The sequence below is a fragment of the Chelonia mydas genome, chromosome 3, assembly GCF_015237465.2.
Source record: "Chelonia mydas isolate rCheMyd1 chromosome 3, rCheMyd1.pri.v2, whole genome shotgun sequence".
NCBI classification, from domain to species: Eukaryota; Metazoa; Chordata; order Testudines; family Cheloniidae; genus Chelonia; species Chelonia mydas.
Genome location: NC_057851.1, coordinates 154,785,501 through 154,799,091, shown reverse-complemented (window position 1 = coordinate 154,799,091; position 13,591 = coordinate 154,785,501). Strand labels below are relative to the sequence as shown.

At 44.7% G+C, this 13,591-nt stretch overlaps 1 protein-coding gene across 1 annotated transcript in view; it reads left to right on the top strand.

Moving 5' to 3' along the window:
* The window catches only part of CAPN2 (calpain 2), a 54,939-nt gene that overhangs the window by 20,874 nt on the left and 20,474 nt on the right, over window positions 1–13,591 (top strand). Inside the window, exons 3-10 of the mRNA XM_007071722.4 lie at window positions 2,717–2,835; window positions 4,332–4,465; window positions 5,363–5,531; window positions 7,668–7,751; window positions 10,002–10,087; window positions 11,032–11,106; window positions 11,534–11,694; window positions 12,426–12,595. Of these exons, the coding sequence (XP_007071784.2) occupies window positions 2,717–2,835; window positions 4,332–4,465; window positions 5,363–5,531; window positions 7,668–7,751; window positions 10,002–10,087; window positions 11,032–11,106; window positions 11,534–11,694; window positions 12,426–12,595 (998 nt within the window). The remainder of the gene's footprint in view (window positions 1–2,716; window positions 2,836–4,331; window positions 4,466–5,362; window positions 5,532–7,667; window positions 7,752–10,001; window positions 10,088–11,031; window positions 11,107–11,533; window positions 11,695–12,425; window positions 12,596–13,591) is intronic.

The following is a 13,591-nucleotide window of genomic DNA, read 5'->3' as shown; positions in this document are numbered from 1 at the left end:
TGGAGAGGGAAACACTTCCTCTGCTTGCCTAGGCAAGTACTGGCCCTACGAATGAGGAACACGCTTGGAGCTGCTGCACGTTCCTAGAGCCACCATGCTTTCTTCCTCCCCGTGCCACTCCGTTCCCTAATTTGTAGATAAGCGCAGAATGGCTCGTTTTCTGTAAAATACATTAAATGCATTCACGTGGTGGAGCTTGTGGTATCTTTTGCCTTTTACAGAACAAACAAACAAAGAAGAAATCTGGACACAAACTGAGTCCCTAAAAACAGTATTTAGTAAATACCCACAAACACAGGAGGCAGTGAGCCCCACTACGGGGTTCACAACAAACTATTCAAAGGGATACAGAGCCAACTACTTTCAAACTAATTGAGCCCACACTGGGGTTTGCATTTCTTCCAGGAACAGCTGAAAAGGCATCCATGGTCCATTGTAGACAACAGTGTTAAGTTTCAGAGTAGCAGCCGTGTTAGTCTGTATTCGCAAAAAGAAAAGGAGGACTTGTGGCACCTTAGAGACTAACCAATATATTTGAGCATAAGCTTTCGTGAGCTACAGCTCACTTCATCGGATGCATTCAGTGGAAAATACAGTGGGGAGATTTATATACATCACAAACAGCCCATTTCCACCTCTTCTTGGATACAATGCAGCATTTGCATGGAAATGGCCTACAGTTATGCTTATTTCTCAGTTATGCCTAGAGGCAAAAGTGGTGGCTTAGATTGAACAGGGAAGGAGGCTCTTCATTCCTGAATAGGTCAGGCATCTAATGTACTGAAAGGAGAGAGAGCCCTGCAGGCCTGGAGAAGCCAAGGAATCGTCCTGCTGACTCAGCAAGGTTAACTAACATTATCTTTGCAGTGGAAGGACGCAGAGCGGTAGTGATCCCAGTCCTAACTGAATCTTCTTTTTAAATGCACATATTAAAGCCGGTTTCATTCATCGCTAATGTTTGTTTTATCAAGGATGGGCCAAGCCACACCAAATTTGTTGTGTAATGTACATCTGGGTGCTGTTTAAAGGCGGCCCACAACTGACAATCTCAGCAGACAGGCGTAGAATTGAATGGGCCATTGGCTGTAAATTACCCGCCACCCCCACCCCTCGAAGCTGTGTTCCCAGCTCAGGATTGAGGCACATTGGCAGGGCAGAGTATGCAGAAATTTGCAGTGATGCTACCTGTGCTGTGGTTTAACAGAGGACTTCACGCGCCAGAGCTGGCAATCCAGAACCTTTCATCAGAATCAAAGTCACTTCATGTTTTGTAAAGGCTGCTGTCTTCTACTGCAGTGGTGATTACTGTCATGCTGTCTGGAGTGGTTCATAACTGTGGGTGCCAACCTTGGGGAAGACTGTCAAAAAGCAGGGCAGACACCCCAAATTGGTTGTATGTTCTCTAATTATACTTCACCAACCCAGTAACAAATGTGAACTCCTGAAGCACTCTAACAGTGTGACTATGGAGTCATGGAGAGTCCCCCTGGGCATTCCAGTGTATCTTGTCACCCAGGCAAGCTGGACTTAGAGATAGTTGGTTGCTATCCATCAAAGATCACAGAAGATTCAAGTTGCTTCCAGTTCCAAGAGACGAGTCACTTACCTCAGGTCAACTGGTACCTCCAATCTCACACCAAAGATAACGCTTGTAGCCAATCCTATAATAAACTAATTAAGGATTTATTAACTAGGAAAAAGAAATGGAGAGTTATTTACAGATTAAAGCAGGCAAACATATGCACAAATGAGTTACAGTCTATGGTTCTGAAAGGTGACAGAGTTGTAGTAATCTGTCAGCACTGAATATCTCTTAGGGCTAACCCAGCTTGACCCTGGAGATCTCTGCTTGTTTCCTACCTGCAGCCTATGAGAGTCCAACAGCAGGAGATTAAAAAATTTCTTGTTTGCTATCTCGATTTCCTTCTTCCAGAATTCAAGCTGATGGGATGAGCCCTTTTGCACGTAGCATCTTCATGGCTGTGTAGGGGCAATTAACAAAGTTTTGTATTACAATGTCTCACAATGGCCCATTTAGTTTTGGTAGAAGGGATCAGCTCTTGTCCATCAGGCAGGAGTGACAGGCTGACCATTTCAGAGCAAACATTTTTACAGTTATAAAGCAAAAACTTAAATATTACCTTATAGCATGTGATAAAGATATTACAAGTGAGATTACGAAATGCTTGTAAATTGCTGCATGCATTAAAGTCTAAACACGTTGTTAGAAGTTCAGTACCCATCTGAACCATACTAGCACACAGATGTGAAAGACTGGTTTCCAGCAGTAAATTTGTCAGTGCTTGGCTGAGGCCTAAAGCCTTGGCAAGAGCTAGCACCTGGTTTGCCAGCGTCACGGTTGCATTTCAGTGATGGGTCAAGTGATGCTAGTGCAGAAAGTTTGCAATTATTTGTAAAGTTTGTCAAGCGCATTGAGAGGGGCCATGCATGTTGGTTATTTATCACCCCCATCATCCCTATAGCAACACTTCCATTCATTAAGAAACAAAACAAGATTTTCTGTCAGACCCAGGACTTGACCACCTGGTTATAGCCTTGAAGGTCTGATCAGTTATGCCAAGTCCCTGAGCTCCGAGAATAGTAGAAGCATAATATGAAGCAGAGGTGAAATCCTTCCCTGTCCCTATTCTCAGACATACAGAAATTCCTTCACGGTACGAGAACTAAGGGCTAATACTTTCTGGTGTATTCACAGGTGACTGCTGGCTGCTGGCCGCCATTGCGTCTCTCACCCTGAATGAAGAGATTCTGGCCAGAGTTGTTCCCAAAGATCAGAGCTTCCAGGACAAATATGCAGGAATCTTCCACTTCCAGGTACCTGACTTCTGCCTTTTGCTAAAGAGTCAAATAGTGACAGAATGTGAGGAACATGGTGGACCGGATCACCTCATGTAAATTGGTATAGTTCCATTGAAGTTAATGGAGCTGCACCAATTTACACCAGCCGAAGAACTGAAACGGCATATTTTGGTTACTGTGTCTCTCAAAGATCAGTGGTGGTCTGTCAGACTGGAGTGTGGGTTTCATTCCAGTCCTGTAGTGTTTGTTGTCCAGATCCACTGTGTAGTCCCCACAAAGGACCATTCCCTCCACTCTCACTCCAGAACAGAGAAGTGAAGCATCTCAGAATAAGGCAGGATTCTTCCAAGGACCCCGCCGGACTGATCCTGGATACGGAAACCATTATCTGTCTGGGGAGTTAAACAGAAGGAGGTACTTCCAGCCAAGATCATTAGCATTAGTTGACCAGCTAGAGAGTTGCAGAGGAATTTAGATTTCCTCACACTAGGGGTAAAGGCCTTAGCAGACCTGGCTTCTTATGGGAAGTTTCCCAAGCAACATTGTGATAGGGGGTGGAATGCTGGCTGAGTCAGTACCATGTTTCTAAGCAGGTGGTTCTAAATATTCAGCCAACAGCCCTTTCACTGCTTATCATAACCCAAGCAGTGATACAACCTGAGTTAACACTGTCTGGGGTAACCAAGGTATCACTTGATGTCTATGGCAGAGAAGCACAAACTTGTGGCAAACAAACTTCAAAAGATTAAAGCAAGTCAGTTTTTCACAAGACACCTGAAAGGTCATGCTTACCCGACCCCTGACCTTTCCTGGGGGCTTATTCTTTTCTCTCCTACACTGATGTAAATCTGGAGTAACTCCAGGGAAGTCAATGGAACCTCACGGGTGTAAAACTGGAGTTAGGGGCCCTTCAGTTTGCAATGTAGGGCACTAATCTGATACGAACAAACTTTCCAGAACTTCCTCCTATCCATGGATCCAGAAACACGAGGAGAGCCGTTTCTTGTACGCTGGTTTGGCACTGACACTTTTTTCCCCGAGAGAGCCCAGTTGCATGAGTTATCCAGAGCTTTTTGAACTTCAGAAAAGTCCCATCCTGGTTCAGGCTGAGGCTCGAATGAAGGATCTGCTTGACTCTGAAATGCATCCAGACCAGTTTATCCATCTCTGCAGCAAACTAAGCAAGGAGAACTAATCAAATAACCCTAAAGCCCACAGTACAGCTGGTATTGTGCCATATAGTGAGCCACATAACAATATATACTTTACATGTTCAAAGCACAAAAAAATCCATGCAAGACTATTACAATGAACTAAAAGCTCAAGAAAAATGTTTAATGAGTAGCCAGGCAGAGAACAGGGAGACAAAACCAAGGAGAATAGAAGAGAATGCAAGAGAGGACATGCACCGAAACGAGAATCAGCTGTGAAGGTTCTGTCCAGGGCATGGCTATGTAACCCACGCACCTGGCAATCAGCAGCAACCAGGTCCTTTTCATTCTCTCTTTCAGTTCTGGCAATATGGGGAGTGGGTGGATGTTGTTGTTGACGACAGGCTGCCCACCAAAAACGGGGAGCTGCTCTTCGTTCACTCAGCAGAGGGGAGCGAGTTTTGGAGTGCTTTGCTGGAGAAGGCCTATGCCAAGTAAGTAAAGGGTCAATTTTTAAAAACAAAGGAAACTTCTTCCTTTCTGCTTCACCTTTTGACCTCCTCATGCCTAAGCTAATATCTGGTGGAGTATCTGTCCTTTATCTGGAACTATATGGAGGTAGTGTCAGTCTAATTAGTCTTCTAGGATACATATCACTGACTGCTTCTGCTGATTGTATAATGTGGGTTTGAGACAGATGCTACAGGCTGTAGCTGAAAAGGCTAATGTTTGTGGTTTCTTCTGGGGCCAAACCTTTTCTCTGTACTTAATCTCTGGTAGTCCAGGTTGTGGAAGAAACATTACACATGTCCCAAGAAGGTCATGACTGAATACCAGTCACACTGCCTTATTACCCAGCTGACCTCTGGGGAGCTCATGGTATTCCAGTTCAGTGTGTACAAACCTCTGATTCATGGTAAGGACACCCAAATCTGATGTTCCAGTCTCAGGAAGGACAGGAAGGAACTCTTGCATCTAATAGTGGGAATCTTATTCTGAATGTACAGGGCCAGATCCTTGACTTCAGTGGAACTATGCTGACTTATACCAGCTGAGGTATAAAGGAGTCTGAGGTCTAATTTCTGTATCGAACCTGGGGGCAGAGGGGGCATGTGCTTGATTACATACAGTATTGCGCATTTGTCATTGCATGTTTGGGCATATCAACCCATATTCCTGACATACAGCATGTTAGTTCCTACGTGTGGCTTTTCTGCCCTGAAGAGGTAGGAAAGACATAGATGGAGAGGATAGATCCTCAGCTGGTATAAATTGTCATAGCTAAATTGAAATCAGTGGAGCTCCATTGACTTCTTCTTAGCTATGACATTTATACTAGGTGAGGAGCTGCCTCAGAGAGAAGGTTGAAACAGTAAATGTCCTTTGTGCAGGGTGAATGGGTCATACGAGGCTCTCTCTGGAGGATCCACCACTGAAGGCTTTGAAGATTTCACCGGTGGAATTGCAGAGTGGTATGAGCTGCGAAAGGCACCACCCAACCTGTTCAAAATCGTCCAGAAAGCTCTTCTAAAAGGCTCCCTCCTTGGATGCTCTATTGATGTAAGTCAGTCCAGCTCTCTACCAGACTGTTGATATCCCTTGCAGCAGGAGTAGATAGGAAGCAATCAGCATATTGCTGTGCTCAGTTACCACACAACCCTTGGGATTTTCTACTCATGCTGCTAGCTCAGGGAGGCCAGCTGTCCTCTATTTCATGGCTAGAGAATCTCACACAGGAGTATTAGGGGCAACATAATCCTCTGTGGGGTCAGATCACAGAATATGGAAAATTCAGCCATTACTGATCAGCGATTTAGTGGCATATAAGAGCCAGAGATCTTTTTTCTCTGGAGCTAGAAGGATAATTTATTAACACTTCTGATATGCCCAAATCACGTGGGAGTTGGATTTAACGGCATTGTGTACCACATCCTTGCTTTCCACTGTGCATCAGAGACCTGGATGGGTTAAATAAATCCGACTGGTTTGGCAGGAAGTTATTCCTGGCCCTGGATTTTGGGAAAGAAAGAATCTCAGAATACTTAGGCAGGGATCCCAGCATATTGCTGCTCACAACGATTTCTGCAGAGTTGGGACTGCAGGCCACTAGCATTGAAGTAATCTCTTTACCCTATTGCTGCAGAAATTGTTCCCAAGGGTTGCATGAAATCCAGGCTGAAACAGGGAAGCTAGATACATTAGCAGTCTTTTAAATGGCTCTAACAGAATATGCCCACTGCCAAAATCTCAGTTATCATGGTGTGTACTTTATCTGTATATAAACAAAAAAAAGAGCTTTAGTACTTCAAAAACATTTGAACATACCCCCCTAATTAACACAAAGCAAAGAACGTCTAAAGGAAATAGACCAGGAAAAGAAAAAGGCCTAAAGACAGGCACTTTAAGCCAAAAATGTATCGTTAGTACCATAGATTGAAGTTTAGATGATATTAAGCACTGTATGCTTGCTAAGTATTGTCAGTACGGGGTAGTCAACTCTCCTAGGGATCATGGATCTTATTTCTTTTTAGTGGGAGGGTAAGTAGTTTAAAAACCTCCATTCACAACATAAACCGAAATATTTCCTCCAAATTTTAGTTAAATCGAAGAGCTACAAGAGAGACGAACTTCACAATGGGAAAAATAGTTTGCTAAGCACGGTGCACTTCCGTACTCAGGATTTCCCTGCATTTTCTAGGTCCTGTTTTTCTAGTGTGCAGTTTGATAAGCATCTGACATCTGGTTTTCTACCCCAGAATGATCCAGGTTTTCAAATCTCCTAGCTGGGAAGAGAGAGACTAAAAATACTGAGCTCCTTTGTTGAAAGGTATTAGAGAAGCACAAAATGGTTTTATAAATATTTTAATTAGTTCAACCGCAGAAGACCCCTGCAAGGTAGGGAAGTTTTATCCCCATTTTACAGAGGGGAAAACTGATGCTAAACAACATGCCCAAGATTACCAGCAAATTGGTGGCAGAGCATGAATAAGAACCCAGGAGTCCTGAGTTCACCGCTCCTTTGGTGCACACTAGATAACGTATCTTAAAAATAAAAAATGGCGGATTTGCAGCCTGCTCCTTTTAAGACTTTACAGCTTGTATACAGATTTAGACAGCTGTTGAGTGAGGAAGAATGTTCAATGTGCAGCAAGATGCACAATGGGCAAGCTCTTGTCTCCTTGGTTCTTCTAGCTCTGCCATCTCAATGAGCAGGGGTCTGAATGCTACTCTTAAAAACCTGAGCTACTCACACAGCATTGCACTAAAATGTGTATCTGTGATATTCATGCTACTTACCATGAATTGTGATACTGTAGCAAGTCGGTGGCCACTTAGGCCTTTATGTGTGTCCTATGCACACCTGTGGCCACTGGGAACTTTATGGGCACATCAGGAAGTAAACTCCTATCCTGCTACCCAAGCAGAAGCTCTTCCAGAGCTCAAGGAGAATGTCCGTTAGATGCCAGCTGTATGGCACTGAGCTGAGTTTTGATTGCATCTACTACCAGAGCACCCTGGGACACATGGACACTGGCTGGTTTCAAAGCTCTGTTCAAACACGCAATTGATCCTTCCAGTACCCCTGTGCAGCAGCTAAACTCTTGCTCTAAGGAAGCTTTATAAAAGCTGTAGTTCGTTGTAGCCTCAGACTTGCAAGCAGCTAATAAGCACCACTGAATTGCTCTGTGTTTCCAGATCACAAGTGCCGCCGAGACCGAGGCAGTCACTTCTCAGAAGCTGGTCAAAGGCCACGCATACTCCGTTACAGGAGCCGAAGAGGTAACCTCTCTTGCGTTGTCCATGGATTGTATTTGCCTGGTGTCCCGCTTGCTTGCATCACAGTCACATTTCACTGTTGTTGTTTTTTTAACCTGTTAGGTAGGTTGAAAATTTTCTCTCAAACTAGTTTTTGACAGAAAATTGGGTTTTGATTTGTGACGATTTTCACAAACATGTCTGCTCTCCATCGCAACTTTCAGCTTTTCATTGAAAAAAAAATCAAAAACTTTTCAGCTGAAAACAAAACTTTTTGGGTTTGGCAAGAAACATTTTACACCCCCTCCCTCCCATTTTCTGACTATTTCTACCCTTGCAGTGAGAACCTATATACCGAAAACTGTTGAGTCCAACTGCCATCTTGTGGTTAAATTACCTCACAAACATTTACAGTACGCAGAATTTTTAACATCACTTATTGAATGCTCTTTTTTATTTAAAAAAACCCCTTAAACAATGTGCATAAAATTGGGTGGAGAGAGCAAAGTTCTGAGTTCTCTCTGCGTTTGGAACGGTTAGCCATTCTGCATCGTTCCAGTGTTCCCCAGAGGACTGGGCGTCGCCGAGGCAATACCCAGAGTCTCAGTGTGTGCTGGGTTAATGTGACTCTCCGTGCTTCTACAAACAGCTGGGTCATTTTCCAATCAAGGTCAACAGGCTTGGGGGAAGGAGGCACTTTCCCCTAGTCACCCAGGAGAATATTCCCTCGCACACTATCCCTGTGTTTTAGACTCACTGGACCTCAGCCTTTGCAGTATTATGTTTGGAAAATGGCATCGTCCGAGACTGTTCTGTTACCACTTTATAATCTTGGAGCGTGATACTGTAAATTGTCCACGCACAGAGCTCCCAATGGGAAATCCAAGCCCAGCACACTGCACTGTGAGTGATTATTACTCTACTCTGAGTAATGAGGCAGTTCAGAGAACAGCAGGATGCACATATGAGAGAAAGAGGAATGCATACCCAGGGGAATGACATATTCCTCTCCTGGTATAGCTGCCCAGCAGCTCCACTGGAAGGACTGATGATCTCACTGTGTGAAAGACGTTTATCTGTGTAAAAGAAGGTGAATTGCCTTGCTCAGTAAAGGAAAGATGGGAGAGGATAGAAGGGAAGCAGACGGATTATGGAAACATAGACTCATAGACTCATAGATATTTACGGGGCCTTGCCACTGATTTTCAATGGTCTTTGGATCATGGCCCTATTCATTACTCCTGAAATGCCCCTGCCTCTCAAATGAAAGTGGTGTCAGTCCCTGGCATTCTGTATCCAGGCTGATGAAGCTAAATGGGAATTGGCAGCATGCAGGATTGCAGCTAGCCTTGATTGTTGGCTCTCCCCCTCCCAGTGACAGAAGTCAGTGGGGAGTTCTTCTGTTCCTGACTCAGACATTAAGAAGGCTGGGCCAGGCTTTAATCTTTGGAAATCTCTGCAGGCTCTTCCTAGTGGCTGTTTCACTTCGGAACCCCGTTAACCTTCTCAGACCTCAGGCCCACCAGTAACCCCCACAGGCTTCTCTGTGCTGTTTCAGCTACTGCATGCACCATAGTGCACCGGTCCTCATGAGAAAGCGTATCCATTTTCTTGGCTTCAAGCTCACACCCACTGTGCAATTCCCTACTTGAATGAATCCGGTGCCTCCCCACAAATAACACTGGTTTCTGGTTGGGATTTTTAAAGTTCCGAGGGGTCCTAACCCTGATGTCCAGAGTGTTTGTGGTGAGGAAAGAGCCTGTGGCAGTTTTTACAAGAACAGGAACAGTCACCCCAGTGTCCTGTATGTAGTCAGTTGCAGGTATGACTCTGAATACATGTGGGGGACAGAGCAGTTGAGTAGGAAGGTACCATTTTTACTCAGGCACTTTTTAGAGTAAAACCACACTGTAAGAATTGCTGTTGTGCTGTGAATAACCTCACATTCCCTCCGCAGCTCCGCTCTTTATTATTAAACCCTCTTAGACGTGTCATTCTTCCAGCACAAGAATGATTTTGTTTGCCCCCAAGCACGCAAATATTTGATTTGCACACAAGCTAAATTTCCTGTCGGCATGCATTAGGTAATCAAAGTTTATCCAAAGCCAATGTGGCTTTATGCCTCTCTAACTAAATAACCAGGTGCAAAATTACATAAATAGCTAAGGAATAGGGTGCAAGTATTGTATTTCAACCACTGTACTTTCTTCTGTGTTTATTACTACACAGGTTCCCTGTGTAACTAAGTCCCTTTTGCACTTCTAATCCTATCAGGTGAATTGCCGAGGAAGCATGCAAAAGCTGATCAGAATCCGAAATCCCTGGGGGGAAGTGGAGTGGACTGGAAAATGGAATGATAAGTGAGTTAAAGGTCTAGGGGACTTATACATTGTAAGAGGGTGTTCATCCCAGTGGCATGGCTAAATTTCCACTGGGAATTGCATTCTCCCTACCTGAAATTCCCCCTGAAGTTACCGTTGGACCCAGTATTCTGTACTTTTTATCCTAAACTGTTGTGTGGTGTTGCTTTGTGCTGTTTAAAAGGACCATAGCTTTCCCCACAGAGACTTTACAGTATGCTCTGCTCTCTTTATAAACCCTATTGTAACACACTCTCATGTAAGTTACAGTATTTTGGCTACAGTATAGGGTTACTATAAACCCTTGAGTCATTTCCACCTTGCATGACTAAAGACTTGGATTCCAGTAAGGTCTTCTACAGAAAAGATGTCTTTGTAAAGTTATACAATTCTTGACAAAGAACTTAATATTTGCTGCTACACTGAAAACATAGATCTGCTCTCTTCAGTGGTAGGAGATCATTGGTCCCAGTTCCTCCTTTTCCAGAAGGAGTTATCCTATTGATGGACAGTTCATTAAAGCAGTCATTTCTTAAAGGCACAATGCCTAACTTTTCAAAAATGTCTAATGAGTCTGGGTGCCTCCATTTTTGAGTGTCCAACCTGAGACACCAGGCAGGATCCTGATTTGCAGCAGACAGGCAGGTGGTCCACACTTACTGGAATTCAAGCACCTTTAAAGCGTCTCGAGCTGGGCCCTCATATAGTGAGGCACCCAAAATCACTAGGCGCTTGTGAAAATTTGTACATGTCTCAACTGTACATGATCTAAATTGCTACCATACTCCACTGAGTTTGGGAGTTCTGCTGAGCTGGGCACAGTAGCATATTGCAATCACATGGAGCCACAGGAGAGCGAAGTGACCCCATCAAAGTCACTGCATTAGGGATGGACTTTGAGCTGTCATTTGACAATTAAGCAAACTCCCATCTTTATGTTGTAGCTGCTCAAACTGGAACAGCGTCGCTCCTGATGTGAGAGCGCGATTGACCAGGAGACATGAAGATGGAGAATTTTGGTGAGAAGCTCTGGGTTTTTGAACAGCTGGGGAGATTATGTTAAAAAATGAAGGAAAACAACCAAAGTACCGTGGGCCAACAAACAGTGACTCAGATAAATAGGCCTGGGGATAATATGGAAGCGCACAGCTATCTGCGAACCTGAGCAGAGACATTGTAACCTATCCTATTGGATGTGGGGTCCAGGATCCGGATCACCAGAAATTTGATGGATCGGTGTAGTGGCCATATAATCAATGTAGGAGTGATTTCAATCACATAATACCAAAGGTCCCCACAATGGCTGGATAAAGCACCTCATCAGCCTGGCCAACAACTGTAGTGTCAGGTCATCGTTAGAGTTATTAGAGGGAGGATTAGGAAAAGCGGCATGTGGGAAAGTCTCCCATTCTAAGCAGAATTAGTGTGTGGTATTGCTCTTCACAGGATGTCATTCAGTGATTTTCTGAGACATTACTCCCGCCTTGAGATCTGCAACCTGACTCCAGACACGCTGGCAAACGAAAAATACAAGAAGTGGAGCCTGACCAAGCTTGATGGGAACTGGAGGTGTGGCTCCACTGCTGGGGGATGCAGGAATTACCCAAGTAAGACCTCCCACGTGCTACTTCTGCATTCACAGAAAACACACATGGACTTATTCTAGCTAGGATTTCCTTAGGGCATGAGGAGTTCTATAAAATCCCCTCAGTCGGGGCTCATCCTTCAGTGTAGCATATACGAAACTCCCATTTCTTCTTTCCCTGGCAATTTTTTAAAAATCTAGATCGTTGCCCTTGGCTTAATCCACTACTTGTTTAAAACTCTCAAACAGCCCCTGCCAAACACCAGCTGGATTCATCTTTCTCCAGGGATGTGTCTAGACAGAGAGCTATGAACTAGTGATCTAAGCATGGGACTGGCCCCTGGGAGCTTGGGGGAGTCTAATCCTGGTTCTCACGTTGACTTCTTTTGCAGCCTTGGGCAAGTCCCTTAGGCCAGTGTTTTCTGGTATCTACCAACTATCGGGTGATTGGGTGCTCATCTTGAGACACCTAGAACCTGATTTTCAGGGGTACTGAGTCCCCGCAACTCCCATTGACTTCACGGGAAATTGGTTTCAATGAGAGCCACAGGAGCTCGTCATCTCTGAAAATCAGACCACTTGCATAGGGGCATAAATCTGGACAGTGCTGCTGTTCTTTATGCACCCCAGTTTGAAAGTTTAGGTCTGTATCTTTAAGGACACGTCCAAGCTACCGTGGCTGCTGAGAAATGTCAGTATGGGCTGGTTTCAGAGAAGGCTCTGAGGGGTTTGTGTCAAACTCTGTTTTCTCAGATACTTTCTGGATGAATCCACAGTATTTGATTAAGCTGGAGGAAGAAGATGAGGATCCCGATGATCCTGAGAAAGGCTGCACCTTCTTAGTTGGCCTGATTCAGAAGCACCGCAGGAGGCAGCGGAAGATGGGGGAGGATATGCACACCATTGGCTTTGGGATCTACGAGGCAAGTAGCGCAATGCACATACACATGCAAATTCCTTGAGGGGAAGAAACTAGAAAAAGTTCCCAGAACTTCAAAAATGGGGAGGGGTCATCAATGAATGACTCCTCTGCTTCCCTGCTGCCTAACGCTTCAGGAACAAGACACAAAGTCAGATGCAGCAATGCCCGTCCAGCACCTGGTACGTCTAGCCCCTCTGAGTGCCAGCTGCTGAACACCTCCGGTGTACAGGGGCAGGGTAGGGGGTTAAACAATGAAAAGTCAGAAATGCATTCTGGGTTCCACTCACCTCAGCCTTTTTCAGTTGATCAAATCATGGGGAGTGGCGACAGAATGGGAGTGATTCTGGCAGGGGATGGGACACTAGTTGGGGATCAGAGCTAGTGTGAAAAAGATCGGCCCAGGAGCGGAGCCAGTGAAAGCATGTGTAAGACTAGCTGGGATAAAGGACTACAGAAGGGGATTGGCATTGGTGTGTGCATCTAAACCAGCTCCACCTCTATTTCCTAATAAACACACCCAGGCTCACTGGTACTTCCTTTAAACATAGTGCCATTTAGGGCCTAATTCCCCAAGCTCTAGTCCCAGTTGTACCACAAACTTGCTGTATGAGCTTGGGCAAGTTACTTAACGGTGTTCTGCCGCAATTTCCAAGGCTGGAAAATAGATGTCACACCACCTGCTCCACCTGGGCATTGTGAGACTTAAAGCAAGTTCAGGTTCTCTGAAGAAAGTTGCTAGACAAGTGCAAGATTAATTAGTTATGGTAATGCCAGTTAATGAACAGCCTGATCCTCTTGTGAATTTTTTTGGGGGACAACAAGCAGCCCATTCTACAGAAGATTTGCATGTAAATCCCAAAGGAAAAACCCTGAACTGGGTGCTGCTTGAAACCTCCTGCTGTTTGGAATTGTTAAATCCTTGGCAGTTTCATGCCAAGGCAAGTGAGCCAGAAACCAGCAGTATTCCAGATTCCTTTCAGTACGAGAGTGGACAAAG